The following is a 21,556-nucleotide window of genomic DNA, read 5'->3' as shown; positions in this document are numbered from 1 at the left end:
ATAACGTAGATCTAGTATACAACTCGTGCTTTATCGCCTTACTTGCTCCCTCACTCACTGTGGGTCGCTGGGGCGGTCCATCATCAAATGGATGTAGTTTGTTCACGGATGATTGCCGGCGCCGTCTGAAGATAACAAGACTGAACGCCACAGCAACAAGAATGACTCCGACGCCAGCACCGACAGAACAGTCCGGCTGTCCACCGTTATAGGCGCAGCACGCCCAAAGCTTGGTAGTGGAGTTATAGATGACCTGTGCGCCAGCGAAGCCTCCTGCGAGATCGGTTGAGTCAGCGGAATTGCACGAAATGATTTTTTCTTGGGGGTAATGGATATACGAACCACAGAGCGTCTGACATGCTGGATCTTCCCCAATGAAAGGTGGTATCTAGGTGATTCGTGTAGAGTCAAAAGTAAGATGAAATAATGTCAAGCCCATTTCATAGGTTATCTCCTGGACATTTTCAGTCTTGATGCTACACTCAACCTCATCTGGATTGGAGAATGCCCTACCTCCACGAAGCTTGGGATTCAGCGTAAATGAAATATGCCATTGACTGAACAGTAAGAGTCAAAATGATACATGCATAACGAAGGAAAATCGTCTTCCCTCGCTATTTGAAATACAGAGAATAATGAATCCGAAACAAGTGATATCCCTCCCACGCATAGAAACAGTCAGAGCAGCGGTAAAAGCAGTATTAGAAACAAAAGTACCAACTCCATATGTCACAAAACGAGTCGCTCGTATTCCAGGGATAATGACGCCGGTACAGTTCCCCCGCGCTGTGGGGGATAAGGTAAACTGGGGATGGGTGGTGATATTGGCTCAAAGATATTTGGGGGGCTTGGTCGTGTGTAGGTAGGCTGTGGGATTTGAGTGGGCCAGGACCAGCCGATCAAGTAACGGTAGAAGAATTTCTGTCGTTGGCAAAATGTGGGTATCATTGATGAAGGTGAGGGAACGAGGCTAGAAAAGAGCCGGTTTTCTCGCTGTCTACTCGCTCATAACTTCCTCCATAATGAAGGAGTGGATATGTTCAAAGTAGCCCGGTTCAGCCACGGAGTCGTTGTGGCCTCCATTTGGTAGCGTGCGCCAGATCTTGGTTTCTGACTTGCACACGGCGAATAGTTGGGTCATATTGGATGGACTGGAAGGCGTTAGTTTTGTAATCAAGCACCAGGTTTGTAGGAGTACTTACGGTACAAGCTCATCTTTCAATCCACTCAGGAAGAGGATCGGCACCTTGGAGATCTTTGGTAGCACGTCCTCGCTTGTCCAGTACTGATGGCACAAGCGAGCCAGGTACCGTGCTGGCGGGAATATACTGCCATGCGCGTTAGCAATCTCCTTTGACTCGGCAAACCACGAGTGAGACCAACCTAGGAATCAACTTGCGAATACTCAAAAAGGTATTCTCCAAGATCAACCCCCCAATATCACCATGTTCTTGATTGGTCGCGACAAGATTGATAGAAACCGCACCACCCAGACTCTGCCCATAAACAACAAACTTGTCATCCCTCGTCTCAACCCGTTGCCGCAGATAATCCAGACCCGTCTGCGCATCGATTTTCAAACCAGCCTCGTCGGGCGTACCCGTCGACATTCCATACCCACGATATTCAAGCATAAACACATTACATTGTAACGTATCCTGAATTGCCTTGGCGATGGGGACCCGATGCCCGATATTGCCAGCGTTTCCGTGGAACATTATCACCGTCAGATTGCGCCGATAACGAGTCTTGGGTGGCCGCAGGAGCAGCGCATGCAGCGATTCGCCATCCGGAGTCGGAATCTGCAGATCTTCAAAGTCGGTTATGCCGAATTGTCGGGGACTCGGGACGTTTGTGCGCGCGTCGACTGGGACGTTGCGGGGGTATATCAATTCACTAGGCTGGCGCGTTAGTCACGAGGGCGGGCTTTGGGGGGATGGGGATTGTTGATGGGATAAGGCGCACTTTTGCTTAAAGTATAAGAGTCCACTTGCGATGACGGCCAGGCCGGATGAAGCTAGAACGGGCAGTCGGAGGAATTGTACAGCGCTGTTGGTCATGTTGCCGATGCTCCATGATGAGGGAGGCGGAGGGGAGTCGGACATGATGACGTGTGGTTTGTTGGGGAAATATGGGGGTAGGAGATGTTGTAAGGGTAGAACGGGGTTGATTCGGTTGTTTGGATGCTTGTTTCAATGGTTGTGATTTGGATTGATCAAATGGATAAGCGCAAAAAGCAAGTTCCCCCAGAGGAGATGTTGATGTTTCAGGAGACTCGCGGGGGGCTGGCGATAAACCCAACTGGCCCTATCAGCCTGGCCGCTGGGCCCTCACCGCCCGAGCTGGACGCGTTGAGCTTCTGCCTTCCTGACAGCTTCGTGAGCACATCCCCCCCAGCTCTAATTCATCTACTTTCCCCCTCTCTCAATCTACCTCTGTTTCCCGAGCTTCTTTATTTCTGCCTCTGTTCTTTTCATTGATACTAGCCAACATGGTCAGCCAACACGGTGTGCAGGGAGTCCTGGGTGAAGGTTAGACCCGAGCTATTCGTCATCGCCCGCAAGAGGGAAGCTAACATCCATCGACCAGATGGCATCCACGTCGATATGCAGCACTTGAAGAGTGGAGAAGTCAAGTAAGTTCTTTGGATAAACATGCCATTGTCTTTATCTCTTTGGATCAGCCGCTGACTTTCTACTTTGCTAGCCTCGGAACTTCGATGTGAGTATGCCCGGAGCTCGACGGTCTTCCTCCTCTCGACGAACACCTTCTAATCGGATAACAGCATGGCCATCAACTTCAAGGACGGTGTCATCCTCGGCGCCGACAGCCGGACCACCACCGGAGCCTACATTGCCAACCGAGTCACCGACAAATTGACACAAGTGCACGACACCATCTGGTGCTGTCGCTCGGGCTCAGCAGCGGACACTCAGGCCGTGGCCGACATCGTTTCTTATCACCTCAACATGTACGGCGTAGTCAACAACGAGGCCCCCAGCACACAGGTGGCTGCCTCGCTCTTCCAGGAGCTATGCTATGAGAACAAGGATGCTCTCAGGTTGGTTCTCTCCTTCGCCTTCTTTGTCTTGTCTCCGGTGTCTGGGATGTGGCTAACCCTGACTCTTCTAGTGCGGGCATCATCATTGCCGGATACGACCCTCGTCACGGCGGCCAGGTATACTCGATTCCGCTGGGCGGATCCCTTCACAAACAATCGTTCGCGATCGGCGGTTCAGGATCGACCTACATCTACGGTTATACCGATGCGCACTGGAAAGAGAACATGACCGAGGAAGAGGGAATCAACTTTGTGCGCAGTTCTCTGCAGGAGGCTATCAAGTGGGATGGTAGCTCGGGTGGTGTCATCCGTATGGTGGTGCTGACCAAAAAGGGCGCTGTGCGGCACTTGTACCTGCCGGACACCAACTACACTGGACCCGGCGTGACGAATTAAATCTCTCTCATGTACTAATAGCATGTGTCTTTTTTCTTTGGGGTAGTTCTTCCGAATAAGCAAATGGAATGAAATATCCTTGATGATCAAACCTCAGCCTCGGTGGTCGGCAGGAGGCAATGTGGCTTTTTTTTTTTCGTGTTTGTACGGGGATTGTGTTAATTCTTGAGGAACCTAGGGGGTTGAGCCTGTCATATGCGTGAGCGCTTAGGTAGGGCTTGACATGGGAGTTTCCGGGGGCTTGGGTAGTCAGAATGGACCTATTCCGTGGTGCCGGTGAGAAGGTAGGATAGTTTCGGAGGTGTACAATGGAAAGGATGATCCGGATGAACGGATAATGGTGAATGGAATATGACCCTAGCAAGTAGTAATTGGAGAATGGCATTGTAGAGAAGCAGGAAACAGCCGAGGAAGATCCAAGCTGGTGGAATGGATAACTATAGGTATACCCCGGTCGATTACATCATGGCGAGGAGAAGTGCCAGGGTATGTTGCAGGTTATTTGCCCTGTAGTTAATAAAGGGAATAATAAATGCCGTCAAGATGGAGACTAAGTGTAGAATAGAGTGGAGGAAGTGTGATAGTATAAGGTCGGGTCTTTGTATACAACGATGTTACCTCCAAGGATATGTACTTGTGTCCAAAGAGTATATACGACTATATTCGGATCTGTCAGGGTCTTGAAGACCCTCTCGGCAAGCAGGTCACTAGCTAGAGATGTGCCGTAGTTAAGTATATACGGGATGTAGACTCCGTACTACCGGCTGATAGATCTGACCCGGGGATTAATCTACCAGGTTTAGTACATGTTAAATTCAATTCCAATTTCCCCTCCCCTAGGGATCTATGATCTCTCAAGTTTCAACTCTTTCCAACGAGTAACTCCACTCGGTCTTCCCCCCGCGGAATCACCCGCTGGCGTCCGCTGGAATCACCAGCGGCGGCGTCACCACGCGGGTGCAGATCGGGCTGTCATTCGCCCGATATCATCCAACTAGTAACTTGGACAAAGTAGTTAGTGACTACTATAGTGACAAACGCAAAGGATGAGAAAATGGGACTAACTTAACTTAGGAAAGTAAGAAATTCAGAGAAAAAAGACTCGTTCAAAAGACTTCCCACACCGTCCTTTCGTGGCGATAAGACTGGTTACCTTGTTACCTGCTTGTAGGGACTTGCTTTTTTTTTTTTAGAGAGGAATCAACTATGTACTAATTATTCTAAGTAACTAAATCAGTAGGTACGGTAGGTACGACGGTTATTAGGAGTTTAAAACTCGTCATAAAAGCTATAATCATCATCGTAGAGAGTAGCATCTTGTATCCGAACACTCCTCGTTGCGAGCCTCTCTCCTCCGACATCCCTGCTATTATCCATAGCTTGGCTTCTGATAGCCACAGTACTCTGTAAGATCCCATAGAACAGATCTATCCAAAGACGCGACCGGTTGAAATTAGAATTCCTTCCCCCTTTTAGTCCATACTCATACTTACTCCAGTCCATCTCCACTGTCGACTGACTTCACCGTGGAACCAACTCTCTGCCTCTCGCCCTCTCCTGGCCTCTCCTTCGACCTCCTTCCTCTCTCTTTCGCTTTGGTTTCTTCTTCACCTTTACCAGACCCATACAATGGCATCCATCACTCGATCCTGGTAATTACCCACCTCTCTTTCCTTCTCCTCTCCTCCCCCAACCTTTCGTTCTGGATTCTCGCGTTCTGGCCCTCAACCACCGGCCCAGACCCAAGGGCCCATCGTCATCGAATGTAAAGCCAAACAACCTTTTCTCCCCCTCTTTCGTCTCTCGAGCCTCTGACCTTATCTTTTTCCCTTCTTTCTCCTCTTCTTCTTCTTTTCCTCCTCCCCCTCCCCTCCATCTCGTCATTTCCATCCTGGACTCCCCCCCGTCCAATGCCTCTCTCCCTTGCTGACGGCGCAACCCAGAACCTAGAAACCGCAAGCTCTCTCAACGCGCCGCAAGTGGCTTGGTATGGGCTCCGTTCTTCTCAACCTGCCGTCGAACCAGATCGACCGCCATTACACGATGCTGGGAGGTGCGCTGAACTCGGACTCGGTCTACTCGCGCACTCAGTCGGCCCAGTCAGCCCCGGTGGACGTCCACTCCAGATCGAGATCCTCCTCCGTCAACAGCACCCCCACCTCGACCACCGCCCCGCCTGCTGGCTCGGGCTCTACTCGGCTTCCCGCTTTGCCAAACGATGTCCTCCCCGCCTACATCAATTCTCAGACTCCTTCCTTACCCTCCTCGAGATCGACTCCCTCCAATACTCCCTCTCACCGTCCCCCGCCATCGATGACCTCACACTCCCACTATGGCATTCCGCCCGACCATCCCTCCCACTCCAACTCGCACACTCCTCAGTATCCTCACCACCAACAGATGGGCCACCACCACCATGCTGCGACTGCCGATTCCATAACTTCTGCTCCAAACCCTCATCCTCAAGCCTCCCCCGATTCTCCGCGATTACAACCCACCTTCCGATCCATGCAATCACTAGGTGGTTCCGAAGCAAACTCTCCCAGTCGCATCCGGGTCCGCAGCTTGTCTCACATCCAGAGTCTGGCCAGTGAAGAATTCCTGCACCAGTCACATCGATCCCACCTCCATGGCCATGGATCCCAACCCCGGCAGTTTGAGATTAGCTCGATGCCCGTCACGGATATCATTGAGATGGTCGCGGGTCTCCTAACCAAGATCACCACTACCAACGACATGCACCATGAACATGTTCATCGCCACATCCCTCCTCCGGACGGAACCAACAACCTCAGCCCACAGGCCACTAGTGTCCTTGCTTTTCACGGTAAGAACGTGCCAAGCATCACCATCCTGAGCTACCTTACTCGCATCCATAAATACTGTCCAACCACATACGAGGTATTCCTCAGCTTGCTGGTCTACTTTGACCGCATGACGGAGCTGGTCAACCGAGACCAACTGGGCCACGGACAACATCGTTATACCTCCACTCCCGGTGACCTATCCAGCTCGACATCTACCGAGTCACTCAGGACAGATTCACGGCATCGGGATCAGGATTCTTCCATGGTAACGCCACCATCGTCGACGCGCATGACGGGCCAGGACCCGAGTCCCAACTCCACCATCTCACCAGCCCTGTACCCTCAGGGTGAAGATGACAACCTCTCCCACTTCTTTGTCGTTGATAGTTTTAATATCCATCGATTGGTCATCGCGGGCGTGACCTGTGCGAGCAAATTCTTCTCCGATGTCTTTTACACCAATTCACGATATGCAAAGGTATGCCCTTCACCCCACTCACGCATTCTTTCGCCAAATTGGACAACCCTAGCTCACCATATTGTCTTGCATATAGGTTGGCGGCCTTCCTTTGGTGGAACTGAACCATCTCGAGCTTCAGTTCCTCATGCTCAATGACTTCCGACTCGCCATTCCAGTAGAGGAACTAGAGTCCTACGGAACCATGCTGGTTGAGTTCTACGCACGTGAAATTGTTGCCCAGCAGCAACAGAAACAGCAATCCATACCACGAGCCATCAATCCCGCATCGGATTCTGCCGCCGATGCCATGTACATGCGATCCCGCGACAAGCGCCGGGACCAACCGGACTTCGGTCAGACTCCGACTCCACCTTGATCCCTGCATGCATAACCGCCCCAACATGAGCAGCTGACTAGGGGTGCTGCGGATTCGCTCACCGAATGCCGGTATACCTCGTTCCAACTCATCCCCGTCATCCATATGACTAGCATATTTTACAACCTCTATATTTTCGAACGCTGAGCGTTTGTTTCACCCGCCATTTCGGAAACACTCCTCTTATGACTTCCCCCGCAACGGCGCCGTATCTTTCTTATCCCGGACTCTTCGAATATGCGATTTGCGTCGCGCATTTATACGTCACGACCTGCATAGATTTGGTTTTGTCGGCGTGTTCACGCTGGCTGGGTTTTACATCCATGGTTTCTTTTCTTTTTTCTCCCTTGCCCCTCCTCCTCTTTCTTGTTCTCTGCTATTCCCCATCTGCAAGATTTCATACATTACACCATCTATGGGCTACTTCTAGGTCGGGCTTTCTTCGTGTGTTTCTGACTCGTCTCTCCCCCTTTTTCTTCGCTGTTTTCTATTTTCTCTCTCCATCTTATTGCCCGTTGTTCTCTGTTGCGATCGACATGGTTTGGTGTTGAGGGCGCTTTCTCTTTTTGCCTTTATCTGGCCCCTTTTTAAGTCTTTTGCCAGCGATGGGGCTGCATTTGCGTTGATTTTTCTTCTTCTTTTTGGCTTGTTTTTCTAGCGGTGCTGGTGGGATTGGGTTTAGGTAGGACTTTTTGTCTATCTCATATTACTCTTTCCATCTGGATTTCTCTTGGGGGTGTTTGTAGAGGAGGGTGTAGATGGTGATTGAGGATGTAGTGATTGAGCATTGTTGCGCTTGATTTGGGAAGATTGGATTGTAGAATGCGGGAGATGGCCCTGGGTATAGAACTTACATGGTGGATGATAGAGGGCATTGAGAAGGGCTTAATGAGCAGGACTCGATTGGCTTGCCATGCCACTTCCTTCTTGATGCTCGATCGGTAAATGATGAAATCTCGAATACATACGTCTTTCCAAATTCCTTTTTCTTTCAATCACGAGGTCAGTTACGATCGTATCCGGACTTTGCATACCCCTCATGGTCACGTCTGGATGCATTAGCCTAACTTCGAGTCCGAGGTTACTTACCCAGACCCCGATTGTGGATGGATCATTGATCACTATGAGAAATTCTGCGGAGAATTACCAGATAAGATGTATATAAATGATATTTTCGATATCAATACTCGAAGTGGATGACGATCGTGGTGGGCATGGAGAAGTCACAATCCACACGTCTCAAGTGCATAGATGATAAGATGATCAGAATTGCAATAATAGGCAGGTTGATCGGTATCCTTTAAGCGCTGCGTTGGGTGTTACTTGACTGTTTGCGCTCATGTATAAAATTCCGCTTCCTGTTTTTGAAGCTTCCCATGCCGCCACACCACAAACACCACCCACAACAACTCCCCAATCTCTCACGAATCCCACGGAATATCTTCGCCCTTGATAGTATCCAAATCCGAATCCGAATCCTCAATCTTAATAGGCACAGCGGCCGTCATACCCGGCGTGGCAAAATGATCATTATAAAGCGCCTTGTGGAAGTCTACACAATGCGTTAACTTCGCAAAACTTACTAGTAAAACAAGTCCCTTTACTAGTAAAAATACATACCAATTGCGGCATGTTCCTCGGCAAGAGTGGGGCGTCCCCCACGCTTCGAGTTCCCAGTCAACTTTATCTCGGGATGTCTATGCGCGTAGTGCTTGCGCAGGTTATTCAAAGTGTCGGAGGGAGTCTATGAGAACCATTTTAGAACTAGTTCTGGTTTGCGAGGAGGGGGTTGGAAGGGGCACTGACTATCTTGGGACAGTTCGGGACGCGGCAGAATAGTTCGTTGCAGTGGATTCGGTACAGGCCGTCCGGCTGCAATGGATTAGCCACTTTTTTATATTAATTGTCTTTGAGGATTGGTGTGTTTACTGTACCTCGAGGGTGAGTGCTGGGAGATTGAGGTCTTCCTTGGATTTGAAGCTGGTGTACCATTTCCATGCCATCTGGGGATATTATGCTTTTAATTCTTGATGGGGTGATTCTTCATGGTTGGACTTACGTGGTCGGCGACTCGGGGCATATTGATTGGGTTGGATGGTTGTTATTGATGCTGTGGCTGCTATGGATTTCAGGCTGAAGGGATTCGAGGGATGACTGTGGTAATTTACGGGTATTGTGAGAACGGGTGGAAATTGGGAACAGTTGATTTGATTGGTTGAATCGGTGGGTGTTTTGTAACAAAGAAAAAGCGGATAAGATGCCCGCCCGTAGATACTCTCCTTAAGGTTGTGATTGATAACATTGTGTAGATGCTTCGAGGTTTTCGAACGGTGAATTTCTGTATTCAAGTCCGTAAAATAATGAAAAGTTTCAATTCGAGGTAGTGGCACCCATACACTTAACCATCTGTCGCCGAGTGTGTGCAAAGGAAAGGAATTATGCGACGGAAAATATATCTCATCAGACGGGTTGTAATCACACATCGCAAATTCGATCACATCGTTACATTAGCAGCATACGTTATGATAGAAGCCCTAGTAATGCCTACTTGACATTTGATAGAATCAATGTCACAATTGTCGATGAGGAGTTGGACATGGGTCTACAAGGACAGGATTTTGCAACAACTTCCGTGCAAAGAATAAACAAAGAGTTCTATCTTCCAATGACTACCGAGAGCTATATCAAGCACGAACAATGTCAAGTAGATTGACATTGTTTCCAGCATTGACATACCGAAGGAAGCGAGGGGTTCCCTAATTAAGCAAGGCATTGGTGAAAGAAGTAGATCACCCCCACCCAGCCGATCGGACATCAAGGGGTTAAATATCGATCACCCTTTCAACACCCAAGCCATCACGATTCAACAAGCATTCCACTTGGCGTTCAAGGCTAAAGCTTGGCAGGAGCCTCAACCCAGCGAGTCATGCGTGTAGAAAGCATCCTGCCGTTGATCTATGTAGTCTGACCCTCGGCTTGCCCCCTCATGGCGGCCTTGTGGATCGGCTATCATTCTTGAAGCAATGGGCCGAACTCCGAGCATACCATCGAGCTCTTTTGTTATTTTATGTGCTAAAGGGGAAGTATCTACTGGGATGGGTAGTATGAGAATTGCTAGATTGACAATGACAAGAAGGAGAGGTAAAGTATTTAGTCTTGATTATTTCCGCATGGGATTGAAGCATTTTCTCTCTCTATCCAGGTTAAAGTTGGTTGTATTTAACTGATATCGTCCGGTTACCATGCCTCATCGCGCTGAGATCTTGGCCCTTTCGGCCCTTTTGATGCAGGCTCTTCCTGTCATTGCCCGTCCAGCTGCTGGAGGGATTCCTGGGTGGTCTGAAGGAAGCAATGGCGTTGGAAATATTGGCAACCTCCCTGAAGACCATGACTACGACTATGGCCTGGCCTATGAGTTTACGCATACTCCTCAGCAGAGTGATGGGGACGGACCTGATGACCATTGCGGTGATGGACACGGAGGGAGTGGAGGACATGGTGGCGGCGGCGATGGAGGTGATGGAGGTTATCTTCCCACTGTGACCGTGAGCGATTGGTAGGGTCTTCATTTTTGTGTCATGTACTTCGATTGAATCTTGACTAATAAACGCATGTATAGCACGACCGTTAGCCCTACAACGACAGTTACGATTACCATTGATGATAATGGCAGTGGCACAGCCACTATCACAGAGACTATCACCACCGCAGCCAGCACTGTCACGGACACAATCAGCTCCTGTACAGCAACAGTCACTGTGGACAATGGTCTGAGTCCAGATACAGTGACGGTGACGGATACCTTGATCTCGAGTATCACGGACTGCACTGCCACAACCTCGGACATCACCACCGTTACAGTCGATGGCCCAACCACGACCGAAGTTATCACAACAGCTGGTCCCACGGTGACCTCAACTGTAACTACAGGAGGCGAAACCGTCACTGAACCTGGCTCTACCGAAACCGAGACTATCACAGAAACATCAACCTCAATCGACACCACCACAATCACAAACATGCAAGTGGTAACCTCGACAGAGACAATCACCCAAACAGACACACTAGAGGTCACAAAAACAGTAACCTCCGACGACTGCTCAAACACCGGCGGAGGCGGCGGCAACACCATCGACTACGGCACTTGCTCGGATCCGTATATCCTGTACGAGTACGGTCTCGACGGTCGTAAAGACTATTCCTATACCACCCGCAACCAGGCTGATTTCCCATTCGGTTCCTCGCCGTCTATTGACAGCGTGGATGATCTGATTTGCAATCGTCTGCGTAGCCCGTGTAATGCGCCTCAGGCGACTATTGACTTGTGTTATGAGGCGGAGGATGCAGCGGCTAAATTTTCTGGCCAGGAAGCTGCTGATGTGTGGAATGCTATGATGACTTAGGGGTGTTGTTGATACGGGAGACATCTTTGAACGATGTTTGTGTATTTAGACCGAGTCTGGTGCTTTGTCTGTGTTGGCCAGCCGGGTATACGAATGTGGCTTTCTTACGGATGCCAAGATTATCAATTGTTTAATGTTTGATTCTAATACAACCTGATCTTTGGTCTTTCTGTCGATGAGTTCTCCTCATCGGTGTCATTTCTGTTGGAAGAGGGCGTATCACACATGGCGAAAAAATACAGAGGTCTATGAACTTCACCTAAGAGCTAAAGAGGGTTACCACACAGTCAAATGGCAGGAATCTAGAATTGACTCGTTTAGTCATCGAGTCACAGAGTAATAACCTTGGTGTAGGCAAATCGTCGACCTCGTAGCAAATAAAAAGCCCGGCTTCTTAGACGTTGCCAGAAGTTCCACTCTTGCTGGCTTGTAGCCAAGTGCGAAGAAATCAACGGTCGACACATCTACATGAGTGTTTTCCGCGAGGCATTAACCATTCTCGGGCTAAACCTGTCTCGGAAATTACACTGTCTGGAAATAAATGCATGACTAGTTTAACTTGGCCTTATTTTGAACTGCTACAAGTCTACTAGTGAGTTCTCCATTGTTTGATAAGCATTTGTTAATTTCTGGAAAAATTCATGCACATAAATCATCACGCTTGACAGGCCATCGTCACTAAGCCAGCAAAGTCAAAACAAAAATAACCATAAAGCCCAACTAGATGCTACATTAGAATTAAAACCCAGTCTCTCAATCCTAAAATAATCGACTTTTACCATAAAGTCCAATGTCCTGTCCAACATGGGGGAACACTTAGGCTTGAGCACAGACCACAACCTTATTTTAATTTTATCCATCTACAACCATTTCGTTTTCCAATAAATCACACTCCAAACCCCATCATTGCATGAACAAAAGACACCAGTCGAAGAAGAAAAGAGACAATAGACAACCAAGGAGACGGTTAGTGGAGCTATTCTCGAGATTATTGGTAAGTTGAGCTCACTCTGATCACAATATGTGAAACACTATGTAGCCTCTAGGGGCCATTGAGCGACGGTTTCCACTAACCAACTGAAAAGATTAGCTGTGATATATACATTCCCATACAAAACCACCTAGTAAATACCTTACCATTTTTCATATGGAAAACCCCCCTCAACGCGATGGGGCTGCTGAAAAAGATGGTAATATTGATCATCTTCATATTACTGCGCGTCGCACACAGCGCGCACTAGCACGAACTATAGAAAGAGCGGCTAGGAGCGAATGTTGGGGTTGCAAATACTATTTAGTTAACTAATGAGACGCCACTGTACATAGGCTTTTTATTAGGTAAACTATAAGGGGGTTCACAAAATAGTACGTATTTATAGTGAATTAACTTTGACGATTCCGAGATTCTGGATCCTTATTTAGGATAGGTTCGCTTACTATAGGTATATAATATATAATATATAAATATATACACTATTAGGATGAATTAATTTTCTAGGAAAGCACGGTGAAACGATTTTCTCCCTGAATGCTATCGGGTGAACGAACTAAATCGCGACTCTAATAGTTGGCCAGAGAATTGGTATCCCTAAGATATAGGCCTTAGGCGTACTCATCTTTCTATTTAGACTATATACTAGCACTGCCTGGAATTAAGTAAATTAGGTGTCCGAAGCTATTAGCCACTAGTACAATAAATTTCAAGAACTAAATTCGATCATAAAGTATCACCCAAAAGATACAGTGCCGCCCGTTATTGCCTTCCCTATCTGGAAACAGAGAGATGCTCTTTCATACCCTAATCACCTAATACACTAAACCTCATACGGTTAATTCCGTTTTTAAGAATTCGTTCCAGAGCTGTATGGTAATACGCATGAAAGTACCAAACTGCATAACCATGTCCTGGCTATGTACATGTCCAAAAAAAACATATCCAAAATCACCCCCGACCACGCCCAACTTTCGAATCGTTTATCAAGCAGCTTCTGCACCACTATGGGAGGTGGCCGCAGCCAAAATCTGTACTTGTTATGGATCATGCATCTTTCATCATTCTGATCGGATTAAGACCTTATGGCGCGCTCATTGAAGTTACGAATGAGACAGACTGCAAAAGTCCGATCTTATATTTTGTAATAGCCCAAAAAAATGCAGGCAAAGCTAAATACAGAAGATTTCGAAAACAGTTTCCCCCTTGAACACACGCATCTACTCTCCCAGAGACCCATTTTGACGCCTAGTCCGGATCGCCCGGATTCTAGATCCTCCTGCAGCCAATGATAATGTGGTCGGTAAGCGAGTGAGCCATGTAAGCGAGTGAGCCACCCAACCACTTTTCCGCGTCCTACCGCGTCCATCTATCTCTATCCAACACCATGCCTCCAAACCAGGTCGGAATACACCAGGATTCGATCCAGCAAGAAGGTCGCCTTCTGCTTGCAATACAGGCTATTAAAAGCAAAGAAATAAGCTCTATACGACGGGCTACGGATTAATTCCACGTTAACCGTTCTACGCTCGCGCGTCGCCTACGCGGTACTACAAACCGCGCTGAATCTCGCGCAAATTCTCATAAATTAACTGAGATCGAAGAGGAACTACTTCAGCAGCGGATACTATCACTAGATCAACGTAGAGTAGCCCCTACACAAGCTCACGTACAAGAAATAGCTAATTTACTACTCGCGAAGCGTGGTTCTATCTCTATCTAAACCGTCGGCGAAAAATGGGCATATAACTTTATCTAAAGCCATCCGGAGCTTAAATCTCGCTTTTCACGACGATACAACTACTAGCAGGCATTACAAGAGGATCCAAAGATCATTCAAGAGTGGTTTAACCTCGTACAAACCACGATTTAGTAATACGGTATCCTCGCGGACGATATTTATAACTTTGACGAGACTAGGTTCGCGATAGGCCTTTATACGCATTAAAAAGTGATTACTCGAGCGGAATACTACGGTCGGAGATCGGTTTTATAGCTAGGGAACCGCGAGTAGGTAACCGCGATCGAGTTAATTAACGCTTCGGGGTATCGCCGTCGTAGGCCGCGCTAAACTAGCTTATTAAAGGCTATCAAATCGCAATACAAAACGGTATCTTTCTCGAGCAAGAAAATAAGTAGCTACGCGAGGAAAATACTATACAGAAGAAAAAGCGTGCTCGTACGACTAGGTGGATAGCTCACGATAACGGTCTATCTATACGAGAAGTAATAGAGCTCGAGGAATCTCATAACGCCTTCTTTCAGGCTATACTAGGTCCACGAGTGCCACCAGCGCAGGGTACACCGGCACCGAAGCCGAGGGCCTTACCTAAATGCGGCAATTGTAGTGAAATAGGGCATAAGAAGAATGCTTGTCCAAATAGAGAATAATAAATATAAAGGCGTTGTGGTTGATATATATCGATAAATATGTAGAAATTCTGGTTGGGTGGCTCACTCGCTTACATGGCTCACTCGCTTACCGACCACGTTACGGCGTCATACCTCGGGGAAGGGGCATCATTTAGCCATAATTAGCTTAGCGTAACCTTAGTAGGGCCCTAAGAAAGAAAGCGTGTGTCTGAGGGGTAAACAGTTTTCGAAATATTCTGTTCAAGGATTTGTACAGCGATTGTTTTGTAGATGTGGTTCGTTTCGGATTCGATTACTTGCATGTTGCCTTGGCCTATCTTCGAGTCGGAACTAATTTTGAAAACTGTCTTACCATCACTTACCATCGTCAGTACAGATTTAGCGGGAGGGAGGAAAGGTTCTTACGTTGAAGGGAAAGATCGCGGCGTGCATGCGCTAAGGACATAAGCATAGGTCACTGGGTGATATTCGGGAATAGGTTGATGCTTTGGTTATCTTGGCAGGTGAGGAAGCGAGTTAATAGAAACAAGTGGAAAATCGCGGTGCCTGACGGATAATTCAGAAATAGGATAGAATGTGGCTCCCCTTTGTCGCGACTGGCGATAGCAACGAATACGAGGTCCATCCTGTCTAGTTCCTTGGCGCCTTCCCCCTTGAGGGGCTCTTTACCCCCAAAAAGGCTCTATGTGCCGAGGAACAGATAACTAGGCTAAGGATCAAGTAGTGCCTGTGCTTTAAATCACAATGACCCCCGAGTGTTCCTTTGTTTTCAATATTGAGCGAGAATGACTGTATTTCGACCTGTCCACAACGACATTGATTTCATGCAGTAAAGCCCATAGAAAACCGGACACTATGCTGCTCCGCCAGCCTATAGTCCTACTGTTTGCAATTTTGTCGATTCCTGCAAGCGTTCTATCCCGCAAAGGCAGCAGCGACTCTAGCAGCGACTCTGGAAGCGACTCTGGAAGCGACAGCGGGACCAGCAGTGACGACTCCTCATCCAGCGGCGGCACATATGTCTGCTCTGATGACCACAAACTTACAACCACCGGCCTCCAGCCGTTTTATTATAGCAATTACACACTTGTTGCTGGCAACCCTGGAGCGTACACAGAATGGAACGGACTTTACTTCCAAGGAGAAGCTTCATTTGACTACGTGATTCGCGATCTACCGACCAACAACACCTACCTTGGAACAAATTGTCCTAAGGACCATCGCACAATTCGCATGTTGGGCATTGCATGGGTCGGGCCAAGAACGCCTACTCCATCAAACCTTCACAATCCCTTTACATTGGGCTTCCAGGCCTGGCAATCCGATAATACTATCGCCAACATTACCTATTCCTACAGCTCTTGCGATACGGATGTGAATCTCGTGCAGCTAAAGACAACTGTCGACTGGAGGGAGTACGTCCACGAGACGAATAAGGATGTTGAAGGAGCTATAGATGCCGTGGTTCTTAATGTCACTCAGGCCGGTAATAATGACCATGAGGTCCAATTTGAAGGGCTATACGATATATCTAGTCTGAGGTCGACCCAGACAGTCTTCGCGAGTGACGGCACACATAACGACCAGATCCATATTCCTGCGGAAACGTGCAGTATGATGGGGGATATATTGATCGGATGGCCATCGGGGACTAAAATCAACGGAACAATGACCAACAACACGCTCACACTATCTATCTTGGGGACGACAATCGCCGGTTTCGGCGACCTATACGGGTCTCGTGACGAGCAAGTGAACGTAACTTTCAGCATTGTATTTACAGGCACTTACGACTCGGCCAACTCGTCGCAGGTTCTCCAAGTCGGAGTGAGCAATCAGTCTCTAGTGAGCTTTGAGAAGGCAACTGGGGGTGCTATAGCCTGGGCACCTCCGCAACGGCTGCTCATATTGTCATTAGTTATAGCCATCGAAATGATATTTATCTAGTTCTCGGCACTAGTGTGTTTGGGACTCGAGATTTCCATGTAGTCTTTATCGGACCTCCACTAATGGACTATCTTGTATCCATTCTGGTTAGGATCGATTGATTCTTTTACCGGAAAGCCTTTAAATATACCTTTAGTACAGCCCGGTTTATTATAAGGTCAAGGAGATCCAATTCCGACAGAGCATAAAGACTCAGGAAATGAACCGTACAGATGATATATAAGGATGCTTATTTAGTATTATATATTTAGTTCTTCGCGATTAATTATATATTATTACTTAGTTACTACCTTTAAGGACTCTACTTTATTACGGTTTACTTTAAGATAACCTAACCTATAAGTAGGGGATTTACTTAGTTAGTAGTAGTACTTAGTAATTAACTTACTTAGCACGTACTTCTAGCACATTCTATAAGATACTTAATAGGATCTAGTTATCACGGACCTTAAAGAGGCGCGGGGGGCCATAGCTATTTAAGGGATAATCATAGACTAATCATTCTACGGACGCTAGGGATTAGCGTTATCACGTACATTTCGGTATACTTAGGTATACCCCGAAGGACCCCAAGGCGGACGCTTAGGGCGGGAGCTAGAAACGGCCTACGACTAACTGTTATAACTAATACTCACTTACTCGACGGGACGGTTAGTACGATATAGGAAACGGCTATCCTAATACTAACTACGTCCTATTAATAATAGGATAGTAGAAGGATAGACTTATTAGCGATATAATTCAAGGTGTTGGACACTTTCCCCACAATTCCCAAAACTTGAACTCAATATTCAGCAGTCTAGCATCGACTGACGTCAATTGTATTCAGTACCTCATTTTCCAATTAGCTGGTAATTCAATTGATTTCCTTCAATTCTATTATCAGCATAGACTATCGATACGGTTACCATCAAGGTTTAGGCGCTCCTGCTACAACTCCGTAATTAATTTGGCGGGCGTCTCCAAGGTAAAGTGGCCCGAAGTGGGCTTGCGGCAACAACATTTTCTACCATAATATTTGTATTGGTATGTCCATGACAGATTTTCTGTGGTTGATATGTCCGCTTATCCAATACTTCTGTCATTTGGCCCAAGTGCTATATCCAAACAGCCTCGGGGCGAGCGCGTGTATAACCGCGGCAATACACTGGGCCCTTAGCCCCGCTTCACCCCGCTTCGCCCCCGCTTAGAGAAGACAAGTAGAAGTTCGCTAGGTAAGAAGCCCTCTATAAATCCCTCGTAGTTATAGCCTTTCTACAAAGCTATAGTCACATATGGAAGATGGACGTATTACCTAATGCGATACTGGGAGGCGCCGCCTTAACGGCGCTGACTATGTACATGGATGCGAAATTCTCCGTGAGCAGCGACCTGGCCCAGATTCGAAGCGGACGGAAAAGCGAAAAGTTTTCCCATAGCCTATTTGAGAAGCATGGAGAAGACGACTGGTCATTCTACCATATCGTACATGCCTCTCATGCAGTACGAGATAGAATTGGGTCGGATGAAGCGCTCCAATTCGAAGGGCGAAGCTGGTCATACAACGAGTTTAGACGCGAGATCGGCCGCGTGGCTGAAGCATTGGCTCACGCTGGTGTCACCAATCGAACGGTGGTGTGTCTGTATGTGGACAATTCGCCCGAATTCATCTTCTCCTGGTGGGCATTGTTCAAGCTTGGGGCCATCCCCGCCCCAATCAACACCAGGTTTAAAGCAGCACATATCAGACACTGTGCCAAACTTTGCGGAGCCTCATTCCTTATCTGTACCACGGAGCTTTGGGGCACGATTCGAGAGACTTATTATAAATCTCATGATAGTGTTCCCGGCCATCGCCCGACAACCATCATCTACGATGCAGGCACGTACGCCTCTCTGTCAGAAAGCCCACCAGACGGGGTTGTGTACTGGGACCACGAAAACCTCCCTCCGACCAAGCCTGGAACAGATGACTACCCAAAGTCCCAGAGACCGAAGATTGGACCCACGATGCCGGTGCAATATCTGTTTACTTCCGGAACAACTGGCCTACCCAAAGCTGTATGCTATCCCGCTGGCTTTTGCCTGATGCTCTCCAACCATAGCAGATGGCCTGGCATGTTTGATATCCGTCGAAGGTTTTATATTTGTCTGCCTATGTTCCACGGTACTGCACAGTAAGAATACGCACTCTCACATTGCATTCAGCACTTGCTTATCTTAGTAACTGTGTACAGGGTAGCAGCAATGCCCGCAGTGTTGATGACATTTGGTACCGTCGTTCTCGCTCGCCGGTTCTCTCGCCGCGAGTTCTGGTCTGACATTCGGAAATCCAATGCGAATGCTATCCTATACATTGGGGAAATGCTTCGATATCTTGTCCACTCCCCCCGGATCCCCGCTTCCCGGATGAAAAGGACCATCACGTCACGTTAGCGTATGGGCTAGGGCTCGCACCGACTGTCTGGAAGGCGTTCCGCGAGCGGTTCGGCGTGGACTGGATTGTGGAATATTACAGTGCGACGGAGGCGACGACATCACTGCTCAACTCGACCTGGAATAATGCAGGAAATGGCAAGGTAGCCCATTGGGGTCCTCTGATGAGGCTATTTGGGCAAGACTCGTTCTATATAGTCAAGGTGGATATTGTATCCGGGGAAATTATTCGAGACCCGAAGACAGGGTTCTGTATTCCAGCCAAGACGGACGAACCGGGGGAAGCGATCTGCCGTATCAAGCCTCCTATTCAGCGGAAGCACGACTATATCGGGGATATGGGGGCTGAGGCTACAGAAAAGAAGACGCTGCGTGATGTGTTCAGTAAGGGGGACGAATTTTTCAGGCTCGGCGATGCACTCTTTGTGGATTCTGACGGGTATATCTCGTTCTCCGATCGGCTCGGGGACACCTACCGGGTCAAGGGTCACAATATATCCACGACGGAGGTTGAGAACTGCCTCAGCCGCCATCCTGATGTAGCATCTGTCAATGTCTACGCCATTCCTATGAACCAATACGGCTATGAAGGGCAATTGGGCTGTGCAGCCATTGAGTTTCATGCAGAATCACGGGACCAAATGGACAAGATTATCGGTGAGTTAGAGCAGTGGTTTGCAAGCTCTGAGCACGGATTGCCAGCTTATGCCATCCCACGGTTTCTACGCGTTGTTAGGGACAGTGCCAACGTAGCGCCTGCCCAAGGCCCCAGCCATGGGGGTGAAACCGAGCGGGTATCAACCATCATGAAGAAAGTCAAGGTTGGACTCCGCAAGGAGGGATTCTCGCCTGTTGGATCTGAAGATCAGATGTTCTGGATTGAGAAAGAAGGGTCTGGATATATCCCGCTGGTTGAAGCCACGGCACAGTCACTTCGGGCGGGGCAATTCCCGTTGTAACATAAAGATCCCACATCGATAGAATGAAAATCTTCGCTGTATATTCCTTTCGTCCCATTTGTAGATACTCTAAATCTGTAGGATGCAAAGTGAATATGTATGATATGCATGATAGTACCTCCACAGCTCTCAGCCCTAATAGGAAAAGATATTAACAGATTCCTCCCCAATCTCCTACATTCGAAGGTTTCCCTGTTCAATAGTTATAGCCAACTGCACTGAATTGCGCGAAGCTGGCTCGAAGGAGATCGAAGGAAACGTCCTAGAATTTATTAACTTCATAACCCGGTTTAAATTTCTACATACCTATAACAGAGTAATATTAGGCACGGTGGCCTAAATACTTTTTTTATATATCTTACTTTAAGATATATAATAGTGAGGAGTTAAAACGAATACGACCTTCTTTTTCGACCCCTATATCGGAATTCGCCTTATAAAGTACTAACTTGCCTAATATCGATAAGACCCGTGCCTTTTCTAGCAAACGCAGCAGTGGATGGGTGAACTCAAGATAGCGTGCGAGACATACATTACGGAATGCATCCGTAGGCAGCGAGAAGGCGTCTTTCTCGTAGAGATATCGCAGATCAGCTTGGTCCAAGCGTGCGGAAAGAAGGGTTGATGAATGCCTGTAACTTGGACAAATGATGTCGCGGAGACGGTTTGTTGTTGAATTGGAAGATGCAAGACTTTCATCTGCTATACTGACATGTCTGCCATTCGCAGTGCACGGCCGCACCTCATTGTACGAGATTTTGCGATCTTCACGTCAGTGCTACCCGGCTTGTTGAGGGATTATTTCTGGGACACGCTGTCCACTTGCTTCCAGGGACGGGACGGCAGGGTCAGCAGACTTGCTAGCCTTTGACACTCTGTTTCACCAGTAAAATCAGCTACAGTGATCTTCTTAACATTTACTTTCGTCTCCAATACGTACTTATGGCACCTGCTTCGATGGACGACGCACTCCCGCGAATCCAAGTGGCAATTGGTATGGAGGTCCACTTCGGACCACATCGCACCGCACTTTGCCAGACCTGCACAATGCACAGGCTCGGCCAGCGCACTTTTTGATACTTCTATCAAGAGTCCCGGGTCTCTCTATGTTGACTAGTCGTCCAAGGCGAGCGTCATTTACTACTGAAACAAAGTTGTGCGTGAGGCTGCGTGAGTTGCCCAGGTCGAAGTAACGAAATAGCCGAAACATGCACCAAACTTCAAATACTTAGTGTCACAGCCCCAAGTACCAGAAAGTTAATTTTCATAGCCACGGTTATTTTACCATATCAGATTCATCTTTCGTCTGATGTGGAGCATAGAATCACAAGTAGATAGCCGAAACCAATCAACAACTTCCTAGCCCTT

At 47.8% G+C, this 21,556-nt stretch overlaps 7 protein-coding genes across 7 annotated transcripts; 5 read left to right on the top strand and 2 right to left on the bottom strand.

Annotated features, from left to right (window-relative positions):
• Nucleotides 1–997: 997 nt before the first annotated feature.
• Nucleotides 998–2,105, bottom strand: N7496_011241 (alpha/beta hydrolase; the record flags this gene model as incomplete). Its single annotated transcript, XM_056704154.1, has 4 exons — nt 998–1,151; nt 1,203–1,328; nt 1,384–1,896; nt 1,966–2,105. 4 exons carry the CDS (start codon nt 2,103–2,105, stop codon nt 998–1,000), a joined length of 933 nt encoding a protein of 310 aa, XP_056550114.1.
• Nucleotides 2,106–2,786: 681 nt separating this feature from the next.
• pre3 (proteasome core particle subunit beta 1) lies at nt 2,787–3,457 on the top strand (the record flags this gene model as incomplete). The annotated part of the gene is made up of 2 exons (XM_056704153.1): nt 2,787–3,061; nt 3,133–3,457. The coding sequence occupies 2 exons, from the start codon at nt 2,787–2,789 to the stop codon at nt 3,455–3,457; spliced, it is 600 nt and encodes a 199-aa protein (XP_056550113.1).
• Nucleotides 3,458–5,446: 1,989 nt separating this feature from the next.
• Nucleotides 5,447–7,100, top strand: N7496_011239 (putative cyclin-dependent protein kinase complex component; the record flags this gene model as incomplete). The annotated part of the gene is made up of 2 exons (XM_056704152.1): nt 5,447–6,742; nt 6,819–7,100. The coding sequence occupies 2 exons, from the start codon at nt 5,447–5,449 to the stop codon at nt 7,098–7,100; spliced, it is 1,578 nt and encodes a 525-aa protein (XP_056550112.1).
• Nucleotides 7,101–8,521: 1,421 nt separating this feature from the next.
• N7496_011238 (uncharacterized protein) lies at nt 8,522–9,180 on the bottom strand (the record flags this gene model as incomplete). Its single annotated transcript, XM_056704151.1, has 5 exons — nt 8,522–8,652; nt 8,721–8,844; nt 8,907–8,972; nt 9,035–9,103; nt 9,160–9,180. The coding sequence occupies 5 exons, from the start codon at nt 9,178–9,180 to the stop codon at nt 8,522–8,524; spliced, it is 411 nt and encodes a 136-aa protein (XP_056550111.1).
• Nucleotides 9,181–10,342: 1,162 nt separating this feature from the next.
• Nucleotides 10,343–11,503, top strand: N7496_011237 (uncharacterized protein; the record flags this gene model as incomplete). Its single annotated transcript, XM_056704150.1, has 2 exons — nt 10,343–10,656; nt 10,720–11,503. 2 exons carry the CDS (start codon nt 10,343–10,345, stop codon nt 11,501–11,503), a joined length of 1,098 nt encoding a protein of 365 aa, XP_056550110.1.
• A 4,219-nt stretch (nt 11,504–15,722) lies between these two features.
• Nucleotides 15,723–16,814, top strand: N7496_011236 (uncharacterized protein; the record flags this gene model as incomplete). Its single annotated transcript, XM_056704149.1, has 1 exon — nt 15,723–16,814. The coding sequence occupies one exon, from the start codon at nt 15,723–15,725 to the stop codon at nt 16,812–16,814; it is 1,092 nt and encodes a 363-aa protein (XP_056550109.1).
• A 2,226-nt stretch (nt 16,815–19,040) lies between these two features.
• N7496_011235 (uncharacterized protein) lies at nt 19,041–20,188 on the top strand (the record flags this gene model as incomplete). Its single annotated transcript, XM_056704148.1, has 2 exons — nt 19,041–19,172; nt 19,211–20,188. 2 exons carry the CDS (start codon nt 19,041–19,043, stop codon nt 20,186–20,188), a joined length of 1,110 nt encoding a protein of 369 aa, XP_056550108.1.
• Between the last annotated feature and the right edge of the window lie 1,368 nt (nt 20,189–21,556).

The sequence above is a fragment of the Penicillium cataractarum genome (genome assembly GCF_028827025.1).
Source record: "Penicillium cataractarum strain IBT 29864 chromosome Unknown utg000009l, whole genome shotgun sequence".
Taxonomy (NCBI): Eukaryota; Fungi; Ascomycota; class Eurotiomycetes; order Eurotiales; family Aspergillaceae; genus Penicillium; species Penicillium cataractarum.
Note: the sequence above shows the minus strand (reverse complement) of the source record. Positions and strands in the feature narration are given on the sequence as shown.